Here is a 21,485-nt window from a genome sequence, read left to right as displayed (position 1 = left end):
AAGATGAAGAGGATGGCATGGCTGGGAACTGCACTTAGAGAGCAACGATATATTTCAGCTGAGAGGAAGATGAATTGGACAATCAGTATGTTGAATTTAGGCCACCTTATTTCTTGAAATACCATTCATTTAGAAGCTTGGGTCTTCCAGAATGATTTTCCATTTCTAATGAATATATAACCATGCTTCTTGCAAAGGAGTTATTCAAAGTCTATCCCACAATAAAATTGTTACTGGCAGTTCAAAGTGCACAAATGCATTTCTCATCCATGCAATCCATAAAAATTGTGGAAATTCCTAAAATATTACTTGCTTTCGTGTGTTACACCTTTACTGTGAGGTGGAGCCTGTTGGAAAAGAAACCAAGATGTATTTTGTGCAGAAAATAAGTATCTTGTTATAATTAAATCTTGTAATTGTTTTGCTTGCATTCTGGAGAGAAAATTCTTTACTCTTCCTTGCTTTCTTCAGCTCTTTCTTTACTGTGTTTCTGCAGAAGCACAGGGAGGGGGAGAGGAGGTGGAGTGTGAGAGGGAGGGGCTCAAACCTTTGAGATTTTTCATTTGAACTGTGTTGGAATGTACTTTCCCCATGATCAAAACCTTTCATCCAGACTTAATGACATGATTGTTGTTATTAGCTTGTAATTTCAGCCTAAACAGAAGAATTTTAAATCTAAAAATCTTAATCTTTTGGAGAACATTCAGTTTTCACAGGGTGGGGGGGGGAATCTCTTTAGCTCAGGCATGTTCTCTAGTGGAAGATAGGAAGATACTTGCAGAGATTTTCCCAGGAAAACTGAGATTAAGGACCTGATAGGAATAAACTTTCTGCAAGTTAGGGAATCGTTGGGATATTTAAGGCACAGATTTAAAAGCCCAAACCTCCCACAGGTGTGTTTTAGCACATTCCCAGTAGCAGAGGGATGGGGGAGAAGCAGACAAAAGGGACACTGTGTAAGTCAGCAAAGAAACCGAATTCTGACGTTGTCCCTGCTTGTGGTAATCTTGCTGCTTCTCAGGAAGTAATTGCATCTTCTCTCAGCTCCCCTGAGTAAATGTTGTAGCAGGAATCCTAGGAATTGTATGGTATCACTAATGAAACCAAACAACCTTGCCTATTTTAGACTTCTGTGAACAGGTAAAGCATGAAGCTTTTCTCAAAGGTGAAAGGGAAAAGGCTGCAAAATAGCCATTAAAAAGGAAATTATTTTAGCTACTTCATCTTCCCAGGTCTTCCTCTTGAACAGTGGGAAACCTCAATCCTTTCCAATAAGAGGCATTTTTGGTCTAAAGCAGAAAATGAAATTTTCTGGTTTTTTCTGTATAACTGAGAATTTCAGTCTCTACCAGGCCTGCAGTTCTTTACTGCAGCTCCATTACAGTGCAGCAGGATTCTCTGCTGACACCATGGTAGTGGAATGCTAGGGAAGTTAAGGCAGAGGGATAAGAAAAAGATTATTTCTAATTGGGGATGTAAACAGATACAGTCTAACTGCATTATAATTGTATTGCTGCTAAGGAAATGCTGCCTGCTGCAGGTGTCCTTCCTCTCTCTTGGCTTTTGTTTGTCTGGGAATTGATCAGGACAATTGGATGCTCCTGCTGGTTAGGGAGTGGGATCCCAGCTCTGTGGATTGGCAGCCCCACAACTCGTGACCGGGATATTTCAAACACAGCAAGGACTGGAAAGCAGAGCAGCTTCAGGAGATGTGGCAGGGGGTGCAGTGCTGTCCCACTGGGGGCACTGGTGACACCCAGGTGACAACGGGCTGTACCTGTGTGTACCTGGCTGGGCTTGCACCAGCCTCGCCGTCCTTCCATGGATTCCCTGACTGGGAGGTCGATGTTCCCTTGCTCACAGTGCCACCGAGGCAGCAGAGACCTGGCTGAGCCCCTCGTTGCTTTTGACCTAAGGCCTTAAAAAAGGCTTCCAAATTTAAGTAAAAAAGTTCAAATCACAAGTGCGTAGTTAAATAAAAGTGTGTGCTTTCACATAGTGAAAGGTTTTAAATTTAAGGTTTTTATAATATAGTAATAAAACAAAATAAAAAAAATTAAGTATTATCTCTTTCAGTACTCATCTTCCCCCTTCTTCATAGTTTCAAGTAGTAGTTTCTAGTTAAACAGTTAGTACCACACTAAAGTCATAAAAATTTAGTTACTAAATTAAAAGTATAAATAATACAAGTGTTAGTTCTCTATTAAACTGTTTATCTTTAAAAAACCTTGTAGTTAACTAAATCTCTCTCCATTTTACCCACTTCGAGCTGGTGGCTAGAAGTGTTGCTAAACAGTTATATTAACACTTAAGTGTTGTATACTTTTAATAAACATCCAAGCCCAAACACAAAAAAAAATCAATTTCCTTCATATATTTTTTAATCCTAGCTCTAAGTAAAAACAAAAAAACCCCCCTTCAAACAAACCACTAATTAGGTAGTACAAAACACCCCCACCATTACACTGGGTATGTCCTGCAGGCCAGTCCAGGCAGGACACAGTGATTTTGGGGCTGCAGTGAGTAGCACCTGAGCAATGATGGGCAGAAAAGCTGAAATGGCTCTTGATGTGATCGAATGCAGAAAAGTTTAATGAAGAATGGATATTATTTTATGTGTTTGTTCCTATTGTAGCTGCTAGAAATATTGAACATCCTATAGATGTCAGTATTTTATTTCTCCTGCAATACTGCATTTTGCTGTGCCAGACCAGATCCAGCTGGAGCAGTCTCCAGGGCTCCAGTCAGTGGCTCAGAGGGGATACCTGGTTCTTTAACTACCACTCACTCATGACAAATCAGCTCTGCTACTCAATCAGAGGTGGAATTCACAGCAGTGTCCTGTGTGGTCCCTGAAGCCAAGACCTTGAGAAAACCTGTTTTCCAGCCCTTTAAAATGTTTGGCTCTCGGAAGAGCCCTCCTTGGCTAAAGTGTCCCCTCGAGGTCCAGCTGCTCCAGGGGTCTGTTCCGTTTGCACTGTGGCCACGAGCTCCTGTGCAGGTCACGTTTGCACAGAGCACAACTTGCACTTAAGCACAGCGAGCACCTGAGAGCTTTGGCTACGGAGGGCTTCCAAAAATCACTTGGTGAAAGTGTGGCGTGAGGAGCTGCTGGCATCAAACTTTCCAAATCTGCCCCTTGCTTGGAAAAGCACTTTTGATTTGTGGACACAGGTGATGAGTGAGCTGTGCTGGTGCTGCTGGTGAGTGCTGTGAGGCTGCCCCAGGACACTCCTGCAAGAGTCACAGGGTACATCCTTCTGGCAAATCATTTCCCCACGTTTGCTCTTCCTGAGGGCACAGTCTCCACGGCAGGTGGCTTATTTTGCTCTTTCTTTGCAGGGAAGAAGCGTCAGAAGTTTTTTGCCCCACTTGTGAGGTTGTAGGTGGGCAAGGGATGCCACAGTGCTGCCTTCTGTGGGGCTGGGAATGGATGGCTGGGAATCCCCTGCACCTGGAGGATATGGAATACTTCTGCATCCCTGGGTTATTTCTGTCAGCCTCCTGCTTCCAGCCCTGATTAGCTGCACATTCTCTCACTGCTTAAACCCTTATTGGCTAATCGAATGAAGTGAATGAATCAGATTTAAAAATATAAATCCATGGATAATTTTGCCTAAGACATTGTCTGATCTGTGCCATTTCCAGTAGGATACTACACGTTTGAGGAGCAAAAAGAACAAAAACAACCCCCCAAACTTCACATTGCTTTGCTCTAGGGAAGATCCAGTTACTCCTTTAAATGCCACCTTAAAGTAACAAGTCCAGCAATACCCAAGTTTTGCCCCAGCCCTGTTAGGAGAGTTATTTCATGAAAGGAAATAAAACAAATGGCAGTTTAATCCTTTCCTGAAAGCTCTTTGGACACAGATGGCTAACTAGCCATAACAGAGACACTGTTCCTGGTGAAGTGAACAAAAAATAAATGCCTTACTGTATAATAAATAATCCCAGTCAGATGTTTGTGTTTCATTTTGTTGATAAATTGCTGCATAATCATGGGTGAAGGAAAAATAATTTTAATTTGTCTTTCCTTTTCTATGTTTAAATATCAGGTAAAGAAGTTTTTTTTTAAAAATACTGTTTTACTTGGCAAGAAACACTTTAAAAATGTCACCAAAGCAGCCTGAATCTTAGATCTATTATCTATCTCTTTTCTTTTCTTTTTTTTTTTCCCTCTTTTTGATAGGCTTTCCCTTTTTCTCTTGAGGTAATGAACATTACTGAGTGGGGTCCAGTAGAGGTTAAGAAATGAGAGAATTTCCCTCGAGGGAGGAGATGAGAGGGAAAATGAACCTCGTGACAGATGTTAGTGACGTTGTTTAATGCACTACTGGAAGACGCTCAGATGCTCTGGAAATTACTTATTACAGACACCACAGGCTGCAGAACATTGCATTAAGGTCATCCAAAACTTCCCCTTTTAAGATTTTCTCTTTCACTGTCTTAAAACTTTGCCAAATTTGATCATTTAGGCTGAACTTCTTCATGCTAGGTTTTTGCCTCTGGCTAACATTGCTGTCATTAGTTGTTGAAAGTTGCATCTAGAGCCATTCATCCATTTCAGTAAGTAAGACAGGAGGAACTTTGCCCATAAATCCTCAAACAGAATGGCTCTAAAAACTTTGTTTTGCACATGACAACATAAAGAGACTGTGCATTACAAACGTGCAGGAGCCTTTGGGTGTCCTCTCCCTGCCTTCCCAGGAGGGTGCCCAGCCCGAGGGGGCTGTGGCAGGAGGAGGGCAGGCAGCCCACAGCCCCAGCAGAGCCCCTTGCAGCCCTGCAGTCTCTCTCCAGCCTTCCTTCTCCTCTCAATGCAGTCTGGTGGGGTTCTGGATCCTTTTCTCCTCTATAGCAGCCACTGGTCCCCACCCAGGACACTTCTCTTTGCTGGTCACTGCAATGCAGAAGTTGGCTACAGAGGGCCTTGTCTTATATCCACAACTGTAAAAGTCACAGCGATTTCAGAACTGCAAAAATATCAGGGTGTGCAAGAGCAGGAGGCAGGCGGGAAATGAAAATGCTCAGCCTTTCCTGGAGGAAGGGACAGGATATCACCTCAGGAGTAGCTGAGTGATGGGCAGCTCATCAGAGCAGGGCTTGCACCTTCATCTCCTGTAGCACCAAACGCAGCAAGATCCTTACCCCAGCCAGGGCCCCTGGGCATGGCTGCAATGTAAATATTAATACTAATGAGCCTTTTCTTCTCAGTTTGTGCACATGCTGTTTTCCAAGCCTGGCAGTGTGGGAAATGGCCTGTCCCACTTGCTGGGGCCCTCGGAAGATAGTTTTTATTTAGTGTAATGGAAGCTGGTGTCAGCTGGAGTCAGAGGTTTGATTTTCCATCTCAGTGACTATAAATGTTTGGAAGTCCCCCTTGGGAGGGAGCCCTGGGACTGGTGCATTAGTCAGAGAGCCCGTTTCTGCTAAGTGAGACTCTTGGAAAAAAATTGACTCAGTTGAAAAGGTGAATGATTGAAGTTGCAGCTTGTGTCCATTTCCTATCTAATGGGAATCACAGAGCACATGGAGTTGTAGATAACTGGGAGGATGTTGTATTTAGGAGACTTGCTGTTAGAAGCCATACTTCAGTCAGAGAACAGACAGACATGGGAGTTTATTGATATGTTTAAAGAATGATGGAATCAAAGCTTAGAAAGGGATTTGCTGCAATATTCCTGGTGTACAGAAGCATAAGGAAGTCCGTGAGTGTTTTCAAGGTGCTGGTTGCTCTAGGTTGGGACAGAAGGTTCCAGAGGCATCATGAGTGCCAAGGGTTGCTGTGCTCCCAGATGCTGTCACTGAAAACAAAGGCAAACAGTTTATAGCATGTTCCCAATCAGGGCACAGGGGAGTGCAGTCATGTCACTGCTTGTGCATGTCTTGCTCAGCCCCTCCCTGCCAAAAAAATTTGAATACTTTCCTTCCGTTGTTTTCCCTAAGTTTCTAGTGTGCCAGTGGTCCTGGGTTTATTCTATAAATTAATTTGACAGTAATGGTGATTAATTGGGGTATTCTAAATTGAAGCATTGGGTCAAACCTACACATGGGCTTAAAACTCAAATTTCATACTATCTAGGGATATTGGTCAAATATTGGCCTGCCTCTGCACTTAGGACTTGGATGTGAATCAGTTTGGGTTTGCCTCTTACTGCATCCCAATTCCAGAGTTCTGTATCCTGGATCTAGAAGTTACAAGTCCATTGAAGCTGGTGGCAGAAGTCCCTTGTCTTCACAGGGGCATCTGGGTTTTCTCCCAGAGATTCAGCCCAGAGGACAAAGTTTTAAAGCTGGGGCCCATAAACAATGAGAAGCTGAGGGTGAAGGCTGTGAGCACCTTGTGCAGGACACACCACTGGGCAACACTGGGGCTACAGGAGGAAACCAGCTGGAGTCCTGGGACATCTCAGGTTTATAAAAGAGCAATACACAGGCCGTACCCAGGCCCGGGTGATAATGCAGATAAAACATAATGCAATGAAATTTCTGTGTGTCAGTAAGGTCTGTGTTCACTAAGAGGGTGCTCAGCATTTCCTGAACTGGGTTGCAGATTGTTAAATGAGTCTCAGGAATCTCTCTCTGAGACATGTCAGAGGAGACAAGGAAAGGCAAGGACAGGTTTTTTCTGAGATGTATCACTACTGAATACCTTGTGTAACTATCCTGTGTGTTACATTCGCTGGTGGAATGTTGGAAGTGCCTGTTAGGAAGTCCAGTTGGTTTGGTGCCAGATAATCACTCCCCTATTTCCTCTTGAGATGGTGATCCAAATAGTCAGACTATCCATTTTTCTTAATATTACACTGCAAAGTAAATTGCAATAACTGAAGCACACTTAAAAGAGCTAGAGCTCTTTCTAATTATGTCTTAACTCCGGCCAAACACTTGTAAGCAGACAGCATTAATTTTTTTCTATGGGAGGGACCCATGTGAGAAAATGGCATGTTTCCACTTTGGTAGTAAACGTTGGTATTAGCTGCTCTTATGTTCTGAATCGAAATCTCTCAACAACTGTTTTGAATAAAATCCAGATAATTTTTTTTCCAGGAAGATAGGTTCTTGTGTAAACAGTCCTTTCATTGTATACAGTAGATGGTAGCAGTGGCAGTAAACAACCTGCAGCAGAGTATAGCCCTGTGCAGTGTGAAGTGCTTTATAGGGGGAATCAAGTCAGTAAATGTTGGGCTCTGTAATATGATGTAGTGTTAAAGCTGTTGATTCAGTCTTTTTTCTTCATCATTGTCACTGTGAAGCTCCCACAGAAGTTTGTTTAAGGAAGACGTAGGTAAGAAAATCAGTAGTGGCTCCTAATTAATCACACAGCAAGTAGCCTTGGTGAGTGCTCACCCAGGGTTTCTGTAGGTACTGTAGGATGTAAATGGCTGGTCTCTTCTCAGGGGCTATAAAATGCCTGACTGGAGAGGCAGAGTTCAGGATCACCTGAATCCCTGGCAGAGTTTTGTGCATGGCCAGACCACCTGCTACCTCTGCAGAGTGTGGAGTCCCCCCTTGCCCTGTCCTTGTCCTTCAAACATAAAAAAGTGGAAAGAGAGAAGCAAGAAGGCAAACTGCTGTGTAGTGTTTCCTCACAGACAGCAAGACAGAGCGAAGCAACAGGATATATGAAAGGGTTTCAGCAGGATGAAGAGCTAAGCTCTGGACTATTTTCCTTTAGTTAATCTGTCACCTGCCACGAGGCTCCTTTATCTTTGAGCCTGAGAAGACCCCATTTGGTCCAGTTCATTTTAATCGCTGCATTTAAATATGTGTGTAAAAAACAACAGCAAAACCTCATCTGCGTGAAACCAAATTTGATATTTGCTCCCTCTCTTAATACAATCCCATGAATTTCTTACATTGTTGTGTCCCATGTAGCAAGGGTCCCATGCAGAGAGCAAACAATACAGCAGTGAGAAGACAGATGCTCTGCTAATGGGAAACCAAGGAGCAGAGAGTCTGTGAGGGATTACAGGCAGCCTGGGGTTGGAATACATTATTAGCATAGCACCCAATTCAGAAATTAGTTTTCAGAATTAAATGCCTGAAGCATTTTGGCAAAAACTCCTTATCATCCCGCTCAAAAGCTCCTAAAGCGTAGAAGAGGAGGATTCTCAAGGCCAGGCTGAGCAGCCCCACTCGGTGGCTTGGCAGCGCTGCAGCAGAGAACTGGAGATTTTACAGCTCCTTAGCATTACCGGGGCAGCAGCTGCTACACCCAATGAAACGTAACCCACTCGCTCTGCTTGCACAAGCCTTCGGCAGGTCTTGAACATCCTCGTCAAAGAAGCAAATGGGCCCGAATGAGATTCCAGGATCTGTTTCCAGGAGGAAGGTTTTGTTTAGCTGAGTGCATCACAGCAGGGAAGAGCAGCAGCCCCTCCTTGGGCACGGCCAGGCATGTGAGGAGGAGCAGGGACGTGTCTGTTCAGAGGGCTGACATTACCTAAGGTAGGAAGTTTGGGTCCCGAAGCCTTTTTCAGGCACACCATTTTCTGAATGTTTTTCTTTTGAAAACCATGATGGGAACATCAAACTTTAAAAGACCCAACCAAGATTTGCTGCAGGACTGAGAACGGGCAGGAGAAATTGTATCTCATAGTACTTGGTGGGATTATCCTCCATGCATAATTGTTCATTATATGCTCAAAATTCATTGTTAATTTCTTTTAGATATATTGCATATTAGAGAGAAGAGTTATAAATACCAAGATTATCACAGGAGGATACTAACAGGCCTAAATATTCAGGACAGAAGAGGTCTTATTTTCCTCTTACATTGAACAAAGACTCTTGGACAGGATCATTAGAGATTTTTTTTCCCTCCTGTTTGATAATCAAAGTATATTGGACAGCAAACAAAAGAAAAGTTCAGTCAGCCAAGTCTTCTACTTTATTTTTACTCTTCTATGCTAACATAATTAACATATTTCTCAAGGTTTATTTTGTTTCCCAGAGTCTTTTTTTATGTAAGTATCATTGAGGAGCTGAATTACAAAGTCTTGATTTGTGCATATAAAATGAGATTTTATTATCCTGGTAGCAAAGACAATGACAAGGTAAATAAGGGAGAAAACAGTTGAGACCAGACTAAGAAAAATAATACAGGAAAAATAATACGCCAGCTCTTCAACTTGCACTTTGTTTTCTTAGCATCCTGGTATATTCAGCATTGTACTCCTGAGTCACAGAAGGGAGAGTAAAGGGCAACACTTCATTTTCAGCTTTGAATTTCAGAGCTGGTCTTTCAATTACAACTTCTCTCAGTGTTTTTATATATGCTTAAAGAAGATCTGTAATGAATATTAGGAAGAGTTCAAAAATTACTCTTCCCATTTGTTGTGTATACAGAGTGTCCATAGACTTCTGACTGTTTCCAGACTGAGATTGGTCTGTATTTACATCACTTTACTGCTCTGCCAACAAAATCCTTTTTTAAAGAACCTGGCACAGAGGGAACCCTTCTAGAATAAGGCTAGAATTGATCCCCACGCTGCTTAGGTCCTGAATGAAATTGTGCCCGTGAATACCAGGGAACAGGAACCAGAGCTGAGATTTGGCTTCTCCATGAGGGTCTTGCCTACCAGCCTGTGTCACTTCACTGCTCCACCTCAGCCTGTTTTACACATCTCCAGATTGGGAATGGGGGCTGGTGTGTTCAAAAGCTCTTTTTACTCCTCCTGCTCTGTCAGTAGTAAGAGAAGCTCCAAGCCTGTGTAACAAAACCCTCTCCTCTCTGTTACCTGCTCACAAGCTCTGGGGGACCAGTGCTTCTCCCTCCCAGCCATGCTGGGAGCCCACCGTGGGAGGCTCTTGGTGTGCTGGGAGACAATAAAGAGGCTGTTCTGCCTTGGCTGCAGTCTGGAGCAAGTCACAACACCTCTTCTGCTGCACACACAAGGTCTGGGAAGGTTGTTAATAATCAGCTGCTTCAAAGACAGACATTGACAATTTTAATTAGTGTTTTAAGACTTCTAAATTCTGCCTCTGAAATTCAAAGCTTAGTACAGTAGCCCTGTTTGAACACTCCAAATCAGGATCAAACTGCAAAGAAGCAGTTTACAGTAAGCTCCAGAAATGTTGAGAAGTAATTTACTGCTTTTAGCAGCAGTGTCCACAGTATTGCCATCCTGTAGGAAACAAGTGCTGCTGCTATAGCAAGGCTGTTATTCTTTTCCAGTTCAAATAGATTTAAAACACAAGCAGACCTGGACCCAAAACCCTGATCTCACTGAACCAGGTCTTCAGTCTGTCTGTTCAGACCCTGTGACCAGGAGAGAGAAGAGTGCAGTGGTAAAGGACAGCTCCCTGAGCCCGTGGAATATTTTGTCACTGCTGTTAGACTTACTGCCATTTTGCAATGTCTTCTTAATGGGGTAATCCAGTTCTGGATGTGTTTGACTAATAACAATTCTCTTGTTAAAAACAAATCATGGTTTTAATTTATATAGAGAGCGATTTTGTGTCAGCAAAGCCTTTCTTTCTGATAAACAGTGTAATTTATGAAAATCTAGTTAGCAATAAATGCCATTAATCTGACCACTATGCCATTGTCTTCCTGGGGAATAAGGTCCCTTCTTAATCAATAGCTGGGTGACTGCTCCTTTGCATTCCTTATCAAATGACAGCCAGATGGTACTGGTAAATTCATTCCAGCAGGATTTTAGAATTAGCTGGGTTTGTGCTGTTGTTAATCATCTGCTGTCTGTGTCACTAGGACCTGCCCACCTGTTTCCAGTCAGCCTGGAGTTCCCAGCCCTGGGAAGCAGTCTAGCCAGAGGGTTACTCAGCCACAGGGCAGCCAAGAAACTTGCCAAGCAGTGAGACCTTTTTTCTGCGTCAGTAAGAAGAACGATAAACCAATGAAAGTAGTATCTTGCAGAAATAGCCAGCCAGGACTGCCTGCCTCTGTATTTGCTCCTCGACACTCTGATCTCTTCTAGGAAAGTTTCAATGTTTCTTGAGACTGCATGAGCTGTGTTTCTTAGGGCACAGTAATTTTTGGGCTGTAACATCTGCTATATCATTTACTGACTTTTGAGCCCATCAAAGTGTCTATGAGACCTTTTCCTTCATAATCACTTTGTTGCATAGCAACAATAATTTTGTCTCCAACCTATTGATCCAACATAACATGTAATCCCCTCACTCCAATAAAAAGGAAAACATATGGCAGCTCCAGGCAGGGAACCACAGGCTTCTGACATGAGGGGACAGTTAATCCCCACTAAACCAGGGGGGAATGGAGCAAGATACAGGTTCTGTTGGAGCTCAGAGGATGCATTAGGTGCCTGAGCCAATTAACCTGTGTTCTGGGAGAAGAGTCTGCTTTACATTCATCCTCCTCTTCCTCGTCTTTTATGTTGTGCAACTAAAGCACAAAATGTGCTCTGCTAGAGGAGCATTTCTTTGCAACACCCCGAGGTAGGTGGGCACCCCTTCCCCCCTGGCAGGACAGTGCACGCACAGCTCTCAGCTGAGATGGAGCTGCAAAGGGTGAGGGCAAAGTTCAGCCCCTGCAAACAGCAGTTTCAAATGTACATGGTTGGAGTTCTTCAGGAAGATGTCTCTTGTTTGTAGGCTGTGGCTTGGTAGGTCAGTCTGATAACCTGAATGGTTTTTCTGTATCTCAAAACAGAGGGCTAAAAGCAGACCTTGGCATGTGAAACAGGATCTGCTATGGGGACGGGAGCACAAAGCTAAGGACAGGACCACTCAGGCAGGGATCATAGAGCTATGGTCCCAAGCATGCAAAGCATCTCCCCACAGCCATGCCCTTGGCACTGTCCATCTTTCTGAGGTACCTTACTGCTGCCCATATTGTGCAGTGAGCCCAAGCTCCTGTGAGAGCACTGCTGGATTCTTCCCTGACTGGAAGGCTTGGTATCCACAAGGCAGCTAAATCCTTCTTGGGCCTGTCTTCATTTTTCTAGCTTGCAAATAGCACTGAGTGAAATGTGGGCCCAAAGTCTGAGGTCACTAATTTGAGCAGGATTTGGGAGGTGAGTCCTATGGTATTTAAAACAACCACCAAAACCACCAGTAAATTCAAGCTAATTTCTGCACATTAAAAAAAAACAAAACAACTTTCCATATAGACTTTAAAAATAAAAAAATCAAACTTACAATAATACTATTACATTGGGAATCTCAGTGGAAATATTGCAGTGGATCAGAAGGCCAAAGTGGTATCTGAACATGCTGCAAGAGCTGAGTGAAAGCTTCTGAATCACTGTCTCTCAAACCTGTGTCATACACAGCACAGGCTGGAAAATAGCACAGCATTCACCTAAAAGGTATTTCTGTGGCTAGAGGAGTGGCTACTAATGATCCTTTCTTTTCTGTCATTTTAACAGTATTCAGGTTTTCAGCAAACAGCAGACAAGTGCTTTGTTTGTGGACACCTCATAATGGAAATGGTAAGAGACCTAAACTCCTAATGACAGGTAACTTGGGAAGTGCACTGTGAGACATCTGCTTTTCCCTACCCAGGCTGGTATTGTGTCTTCACTGCTGTCAATATAGTTTTTGAAACTGAGGTAGTAAATAAAAATACCTTCATGCTCTATTACTACTGTTAAGTACAGAAAGTTGGGCTTCTTTGCTACCTAAGAATATGGAAGGCTGTTATTCTGCCATTTGTGAGTTAAAATAAAATAGAATTTTAATACTAAAGGGGGAAAGTACAGCATAACTTTGTGTGAGAATGTGGTAAAGGAACATGGTGGGTGTCCTCTGTAAGACAGTAGATAACAAGAGCTCAGAGTAGTGGGTAGAAATTGGGATAGAGAAGAGAGGGACATTATTGATAGCCCTGAGATTTGTCACCTGCTCTGTGACTTGCTTTGTTTACCCTCTGTTGCATGTTGCACCCCCTCCACATCATTTAAAATGCATTATTGCCACTGGGATTTGTAGGGAGCTAGTAGTCAAAATTACTTTTGTAATAAAAGGAATCAAAGGGCTTTGGGTTGGCCAGATGCTACTGGCATCATTTCAGTGAGTGAAAGTAGGAAGAGTTTTGTGTGCTCTTCCTAAGCAGAAATTCCCAAACAAAATGAAGTGGTTTGCACAACGAAGAAGGGCAGATTCTGTAGAGTATCTATCTTCCTCTTGCTTTCAAGTGTGCATGACCCTCCGTGTGCCTAAACGAAGTAGCTGTTGTGTTCCACACACGGAGGTTCAGTCGGAGCTGGAGCAGAGATTTCACTAATGAGGATTCTGGCTCATATCCTGGCACCACTGGTTGGACAAGGATATTGTTCGTTTTAGCCCAACAGCAAATTTCTAGAGTTGTGTCATGCTGGGAGGGGGAGGGGTATCCTGACTTGCATGCTTTGAGCTGGCCCTTAATTGCAGAATCCCAGGCAAGAGTCCATAATGTCTCACTGGTGGAGCTCAGTAGCTGGAAGCTTGGCAGGTGCTTGTCTGCCTCTCTCCCATCAGCAAGTGTGCTCTGACAAAAGGAAACAGCTCTGGGAGCTCCAGGAATTCAGCATTCATCAAACACTGCTATTTGGCTAATTCCAGGGGTTCCTGCGTGGGAGTGCAGCCCAGCCCTGCCGTGTGCTGGCCTGGGGCAGAGCTGGGGCTGTGCAGGGCTGGGTGAGGACTGCCCTGTGCTCAGCGCCTGTGGCTGCACGGCTGTGCCAGGCTGGCACCACAACACGCTCCTGCAGCAGCCCCAACCCCAGCCAGGCTCACTTGGCTCTGACTTGGGATGGCCTCACCAGTCAAACAGAGTCTGACACCACTCACTGAACTACAGGGGTTCATCAGAGAGGGAAAAAAAGGTTACATTATTTTTTTTCCCCCTGTACTTGTTTCCTCTTGGTTTGATCTTTATTAATAGAATCACCCATAGGGCCATGGGAGCTTGGTCTGTGTAGATTTTCATCTCAAGCTTCCCAGCAGCTCCAAACTGAGCACTGTGCTCACAGCTGAAATTTTGAAATTACCTTCAAAAGATACTTCTTACACCCAAAACGTATGGAATTGGTCTTATAACCTGTTGAGAGCTGCCTGAAAGTGATAACTGTGTCTCCCTCTTCCCAGGGGCTTGTTCATGGGCTTGCAGCATCCTCTTGGTTGTTCCAGTACCACACTGAGTGTTACATACAAGAATGTCAGGAGTGGGGGATCTGTTCTGTAGCAGTGCAGCCAAGGCTGCATCAGACCTTTCCTTGAAACCTTTAAAATGCAGTAGGGGAAGGTCACCATGGGAAAGGCCTGGGCAGGTGCATGGATCAGTATCCAAACACATGGATAGTGATGGAATTTTATCAAAAACCAATGAGCCCCTATGACTGAGTGATAACCAGTCAGTAACTCTGGGAGATCCTTAGTTAATAAAGAGGCACCTCTTTATTTGCTTGTTTTGTTATTTAACTTTTTGATTAATGACTAGTTCAGATTCAGTCTGTCACAGCCTGTTGAGTTTTGTAAAGTAACTCCGTATCCCAGTATCTTGTATTTGAGATTTCACCAGAAGTGGTGAAACCATTTTTAATTTTCATTGGCAGTACTGGCCCTGCAGAGCTGAAGCTGATGGCTTAGCCTGCTTTTCAGTTCTTGCTCTTCACAGGGAGCATATTGAAACCCACTAAAATAAGCAAGTTGATTGTTTTAAAAGGCCCCTTGCTGACAGATCTGCAGAGTGGTAATTTCATCCTGAAGTGCTTTTCTCACTGTCATTATTAAGAATGAGAAAGACACAGAAGTTTATGGGGAGAGAATATCTCATGTAATCATGCATCCACTTACTTTGTTGTTTGCCTCATAAGATCTTGCAGGCTCTTGGAAAGTCCTACCATCCTGGCTGCTTCCGCTGCGTGGTGTGTAACGAGTGTTTGGATGGAGTCCCCTTCACTGTAGATGTGGAAAACAATATTTACTGTGTGAAAGACTACCATACGTGAGTACACAAATCCACTGCATGCTCAGAAAAATTACAGTACTTAAATCCCTGACGCAGTTATAAGCCTTGTGATAGATAAAAAGGTCACTCCTATTTGCTCAGATGTCCCTCATTTGTAAAGTATTTTAAGGTTTGTTAAGTAGTCTGGCTTACAGTGGCCGAGTGAGGCTGAAAATCAAATTGTGTCAGAGGATGCATTTCTTGGGGGCTGTTCCTCTACTTCTTTCAGGACTACCAACACTAATTTTACCAGGCCACTTCTGCAAGTCTTGGTAGGTTCTGCTGGCTGTTTCAAGAGTGGAGGTTCTGGCAGTTTTGTTAACTGAAACAGAAGACATGTAATTAAGTTAGTGTTAAAACAATTTGAGCCTTACCTGCCAAAAGGCAGAGTTTAAGAGATTCCTTTTGGACTCCTTCCTGATTCCTCTCAAAGGCAATAGGGATCCTGCTCTTAGCTCCAGTTAACCAATAACTCAGTTATGTAGCAGGAGTAAATCACCCTGAATTCAACCCTTCTGGCACCAATCTCTCTGTTTTACAAGGACACAGTGAGCATTGGCCCAGGGACTGTCACAAAATGCAGCTGTGGACTATAAGCCCATTTGTGTATTTAGCTGGTAGGTTCTGGCCACAGTCAGCCCCTCTCCTGTTTAGCATGGTTATGTCTTTCTGAGGTCAGAGAGTGGCATTCCCTAAGTCAGGAGCTGCTTTGTAATCAAGCATCAAGGCTCTGGAATTTGAATGGTTTTATAAATAAAGGAAGGAAAGAAAAATGGCATATACAGGAAGAGGGATGGATTCACTATGCCTCAAGATCAGGATAGACCTAAACAATAATGCTGGGGTAGAACAGCCTTTCCCAAATCTCCTTTTCATTGAATATCATCAAACTATTAGAGATTTTTCAAATCTCCATTTTATTAAAAACAAGGCATGATTCGAATGGCTCTCTTGGTTCTACTTTTTGAAGATGCTTTCAATGTGATTGGAACATTTTCTTCTTGCATCCTAGGGTTTTTGCACCAAAATGTGCTTCCTGTAACCAGCCGATCCTCCCAGCACAGGTAGGTGTTAACATGCACTGACTCTTAGGGAAAACAGCTCTTGGCACATGAGCATTTTCTAAAAAACACATTAAAGGCTTTTCCTTCCTCTCCCAGTATCTGTACTATGTTAGATACTAAAGTAAACACAGTTCAGCAGTGAAGTCACTCCCAAACATTCCCAGAGGTTATAATTGTCACACTACTTCTACAGCATAGGGTGTATGGGTGCTTTCCAGGTCTAGAGTGCTTTCCAGGTCTTCATTAATCTGTTAGAAACCTCATTTAATTGAAAACACTGACTGGGACTCCAGGAACAACTCAGGGAGTAAAGTCCTTGAAAATGCATCTGATGGTTACCCTGACCCTGTGAGAAGGACACACAGTCTGTTGTCCTTAAGTGGCAATGGAATGGAAGTTCTTAAAGGGGTTGAAAAGGCAACAACAAAAATGGAACGAGGGGAAACCTGCTTGCAAGCTCAGCCTGTGCTGACAGTGTTATTGGCACAAGTAGCCCAGAGTGGGGCTCCCTCATGCTCTGGTGGGTGCAGGACCTTCTGAGTTGCCTTTGCTGAGGTCACCGACCACTCATTTATAAACAAGGTCATGTTTACAGAGCCAGAGCTTTCCTCCTGTAAGATGCTGTGCCCCAGTGAAGCCTGATGCTAGAGCCTCTCACATGCCTACCTCCATCACTCTGCACATGACTCTCATTTGTCATTAGTAATTCTGTTAATTGGCCAAGTCTTATAAAACCAAAAAACCCTATAAAGGCTGGACCAGAACTGTTTGTCCTGATGGGTTATGAGGAGAAAACCTTCATGTAAATGTCACTGAATTTGGGTCCTAAAAAAAATATTTTTTTCTTTTCAAGAAAGAAAGAAAAAGAAATAAAAGGCAGTCACAGTGCTGACTCACCTGACGGCTAGCAGGACTCACTCCATGTTCTTTCCCAGGCAGATTTTTTAGCTTAGTTCAAGTCTAGCAGTGCAGGTGCTAACTTGCCCACGGCTTCTCTCAGACATAGTCCACATCATATCTGGTGCTCTGGGACTGGAAACAGTGCAAGGCAACCAATTTAATGAGCTTTGTCTTCAGAGTGGATCAGGAAAAGAACCTGTGAGGTTTCTAGAAGGGCATTGGCTGCTCTGGAGGGCCTGGGGCTCAGCCAGGAATTGCACAACTCTGCTACACCCAGCCTCACGCTGAGGTTTGGCCTGTGTGTGTAATTACCTGCCAGACTGGTATGTCAGTCCCTAGGGGGACACACAGCCTCATGTGCTCGTACAAAAGAACTGTGTGACAGATGGCTTGAGAGGAATGCAAGTCCTGGAAAACAGAGCAGGATGTATACAAGGAAAAGTTACCCAATGAGCAGGTTTTTGACTGGCAATTTGTTCAGATCATGGGTGCCCTTGGAAGATTACTTGATCTCAAGACTGATTTGTTCCTTGAGGATGAGGTTTTGTCTACACTTCCCAAACGACCTCTGCAGCTTAGATGTGCCAGACACCCACACTGCTGCTGCACAGCTAAGGAGTGGTGCAGTGCCATGTGCCAGGGTAAAGACCTTCAGTGGTCACCGAGCTCTGCTGCAAGGGGGAAGAGGGGATCCCCCAGGGAAGCAGTTCTCCAAAGCAACAAGCTGTGCAAAGTGTGAAGACTGAAAAAATACTTCTAAGACATCGCTGCCACTTCCTCTCTGCTTCCACCCAGGGCTCCGAGGAGACCATCCGGGTGGTGTCCATGGACAAGGACTACCACGTGGAGTGCTACCACTGCGAGGTGAGCCCGGATCGGCCACCCGCCCCTCGGCGGCCTCTGCCTGGGGGACCTGCTGTGCTTTGGGGACCTGCTGTGCTTTGGGGGGACCTGCTGTGCTTTGGGGACCTGCTCTGCTTTGGGGGGACCTGCTGTGCTTTGGGGGGACCTGCTGTGCTTTGGGGGGACCTGCTCTGCTTTGGGGACCTGCTGTGCTTTGGGGGGACCTGCTGTGCTTTGGGGACCTGCTGTGCTTTGGGGGGACCTGCTGTGCTTTGGGGACCTGCTGTGCTTTGGGGGGACCTGCTGTGCTTTGGGGGGACCTGCTGTGCTTTGGGGACCTGCTCTGCTTTGGGGAGACCTGCTCTGCTATGGGGACCTGCTTTGCTTTGGGGGGACCTGCTCTCCTTTGGGGACCTGCTCTGCTTTGGGGGGACCCTGACTCACCCCATGGGCTGCACTCACTGGCTCTTGCACACCTGGGCAGGTAGGGCTGTGCCCCAGAGCTCCTGGAGGAGTACAAAGGGGTGAATGCTGCCTGGGCTGGAAGTGGTGCTGCCATCACCAGTACCAGATTAGTTTTGGAGGGTTTTTTGCCTAATACGTTAACTTCAAAGCTGGGATTGGTATGTTGGGTTGAATTTTGTCAATCCTTCCAGATGAGGAGTGAGCAAAGAGTGTGTGCCAGTTCTCTTTTTCCTCATCTCTAGGTGCAGTCCGTAGGGCTCTGATCTGAGGAGACTTGAATTTACATTGGCTGGGCATGGAACGAGTCACACTTGAAGGACTTTCCAGGGGATCTGGTTTTTCCATGCTGAATGAATATTGATTCTTTACTAGGAAATTGATAGGGATACCATTGACTTTCTGTCACTTTTTGGGGAGTAGTTTCTTATTGTGCAGAACATTTAAACATTTATTGCCACAGATGAAGTTGTGGAATTAGTGCTCTTGCTTCAAGAGAGAAGACCTGAGTTCATCCTTAGTCCTGCATCCAGGAACATGAAAAGGGAAACAAACTCACTAAGCTGGGATCAACCAAAAACTTCCTTTTTACTGTAGGTTTGATACTCTGACATGGCACACAAATATCTACACGGATCTTACCTGTTAGCAGCAGGGGCAACAGTAGAGCAGTGCTGCCTTCATGCACTGTTGTTGCACAAAGGTTTTACAAAGAATCTTCTGACTGAGAGAGAAAATAACAAAATTCGGGGCATCTTGAAATGTTCTGTGCCTAAATGTAAGGAAGGCCCCATCCAGTCAGCTATCTCCTTTCAACAGACACCTGATACTCCATCCATTTCCACTACATTTTCAAAAAAAAATGGCACAGGAAATCACAGTATTTTGGAGAGCTGAACTTGCCTCCTCCTTCCCCCAACTATTGCTTTGTGCAGGCTTCACCTAAGATGACAGCTCCCTCCCCTGCTCTCAGGCTATTGACTTTATGCTGGAATGTCCCACTGGGGGTTTATTTTCCATTCTGTTTCATTATTCATTTCCCCATTCTCCTTCCCATTTGAGGCAAATCAAGCTGCCTCCATATCTGCCCAGAAAGGCAGAGTGCATTTATGTACAGGAATCAGGAGTTAGCCATGTGTCAGCAGGGGTGGGTTACTGCCTGATGCTCTCAAATCAGGCTCTCTGTACACTGCTGTCCCCAAATGCTGCTGGAAAAATAGGTGCCAGTATTCTGAGGTGCACACATGGAGACTTTAGCAAAGGCTGCCATGACTTAGGCAGCCACTTCTCATCTGCTGTTGATGTCATCCTCACCTGATGGCCACACACAGTCAGTGGTTAGGTTGGAAACTTTGCAGCTTTTCTGTCATCTCTTTCATGTGCAACCAGTTGACTTCTGTGAAGGAGTTCAAGCTCTTTTGCAGATCACTGGAGCCCCATTTTGAAGCTGGAATCCACTGACAAGGCCTTTCCATGCAGAAAGGGAATTAAGTTTTGGAGAGGGGAAAAAGATGCAAACACTTGGCACATATGTAGAGCATCTGAAATTGGGAAAACCTTAAATCTTGTACAAATTGCTATAAAATCATTATATAATATGTAGCAACACACAGAAAATTACCTTCGCAGATAGTTGGATTAAGACTTCTCTAAACTAAACTCCAGTTTTAAAACTTACTTTAAAACCCATTTTCAGTCTTATTTCAGTATTGTAAAATTTGGGGATTTAAAGTTGAGCTGTGAAAGCTGAAAAATTATACTTTGTGTTCAGTGAAAAGCTTTGCATTTGTTTTCAGTACTAAAACCACCTATATGCCCAGTTTGTTCTGTTGATTTTTTTCTTTCTATTAAGATAAACCACACAGATATATACTTAGAATCTCTGGTTTCTCAGAACTAATTGTACTAATTAACTAACTAGTTAATTCTGTTAGTCAGAACTAACACAGTAATAATTTCTAAGTATTTAACATACTTGAAACTTTAAATCTGAGCACCAAACTTCAGTGATTTCCAAATGCCATCAGAATTATAGTGTGGCAGCTGGAAACCAGGTTGGTCTCTAGTGCAGTGTATGTAAGAGTCAGCAGGCAGTTCCACTGGTAGATGCTTTTCTGTTTATCTCTGTAGTTACGTGTCAGTCCCAGAGGTACCAGCATTTCCACTAAAGGTGGACCACTGGTCTTGAAGTCTTTAAGTTCTTTTAATTCCAAATTAGAGAAGGTGTAGACCTGCTCCAGAAGTAAGATATGTCACCTGACCCTTCTTTTCCACTCCCTTCTCATTCTCTACTTTTGCTCCCCCACATCTTGCTCACTGCCTTGCTACAGAATTAGCTCCTTCCCTGTCTGACCTCTTCCAGGTTGTATTTGTCAGGCCCCTGGCCTGCTTTTAGGCTTTTGCTTTGCATCACAATTTATTAGATGGAGAAGAGACCAGAATGGGAAACAGTGGTGAAAAAAAGGCTGGACACTACTATAATGTCAGTGGGAGATGGTCAGGGTGCACCTCCCAGAAGCTGTGGAGGCCGCTGGCTTTGGAAGTGGGGAGGGAACTCTTGGGGCCATGCAGGACAGACCAGCAGCACTGTGAGAGTCCTGCCTGAGTCACTCACTGATTTGGGATGTCTCTCTTTCTTCTAGGACTGTGGCTTGCAGCTCAATGATGAGGAAGGCCATCGTTGTTACCCCTTAGAGGGCCACTTGCTCTGCCACAGCTGTCATATCAGGCGCCTTAATATCAAACTGCCATCACATCCACCTCCAAGCTACCCCATGCATGTCACAGAACTCTGAAAGACATTTCCATCATCAATACGCCGTTTGAAAGAGAAGACAAAAAGCTAAAAATTACTTTCGTGTTCCTTTAAAGATGAGGTTTCAGTAATAACCATCTAAACCAGCTATTTATTTTTTGAATCAGAGGTGAGGGGTCCTTGTCTGATCTTGTACATACGCATTCTTTTATCGAGACATTTTCACTACCGTCTACTTGAATAAATAATTCACCACTTAACTGTAACTGTAAATGGCAGCATTTCTAAAAACAATGGTACAAAGGGCTGTTCTGCACTCCCTACTCACTCCCTTCAGTGGAGATCTCTCCCAGGTAAGGAGTGTAGAATTACTTTCCAAAAGTTAGCACCTTATCATATTGCAGCAAGCATGATAAGATAAATGCTAGCATTTTAGCTAGTTTTGTTGAATTCTGGTCTTAGAGAATACTTAGATTCCAGAAGTAGGGAATAGGCAGCAAGCAGGTGTTTTAACCAGGGCAGTTTTCAGCAAGGTTAAAGAAGG

General features: G+C 44.0%; 1 protein-coding gene across 1 annotated transcript in view; it reads left to right on the top strand.

Annotated features, from left to right (window-relative positions):
* The window catches only part of WTIP (WT1 interacting protein), an 81,630-nt gene extending 60,649 nt beyond the window's left edge, over positions 1-20,981 (top strand). The window contains exons 4-8 of the mRNA XM_062499966.1: positions 12,357-12,419; positions 14,784-14,914; positions 15,930-15,981; positions 17,677-17,745; positions 20,829-20,981. Of these exons, the coding sequence (XP_062355950.1) occupies positions 12,357-12,419; positions 14,784-14,914; positions 15,930-15,981; positions 17,677-17,745; positions 20,829-20,981 (468 nt within the window). The remainder of the gene's footprint in view (positions 1-12,356; positions 12,420-14,783; positions 14,915-15,929; positions 15,982-17,676; positions 17,746-20,828) is intronic.
* The last annotated feature ends 504 nt before the right edge of the window (positions 20,982-21,485 follow it).

The sequence above is a fragment of the Cinclus cinclus genome, chromosome 11 (assembly GCF_963662255.1).
Source record: "Cinclus cinclus chromosome 11, bCinCin1.1, whole genome shotgun sequence".
In the NCBI taxonomy this organism is placed as follows: domain Eukaryota; kingdom Metazoa; phylum Chordata; class Aves; order Passeriformes; family Cinclidae; genus Cinclus; species Cinclus cinclus.
Note: the sequence above shows the minus strand (reverse complement) of the source record. Positions and strands in the feature narration are given on the sequence as shown.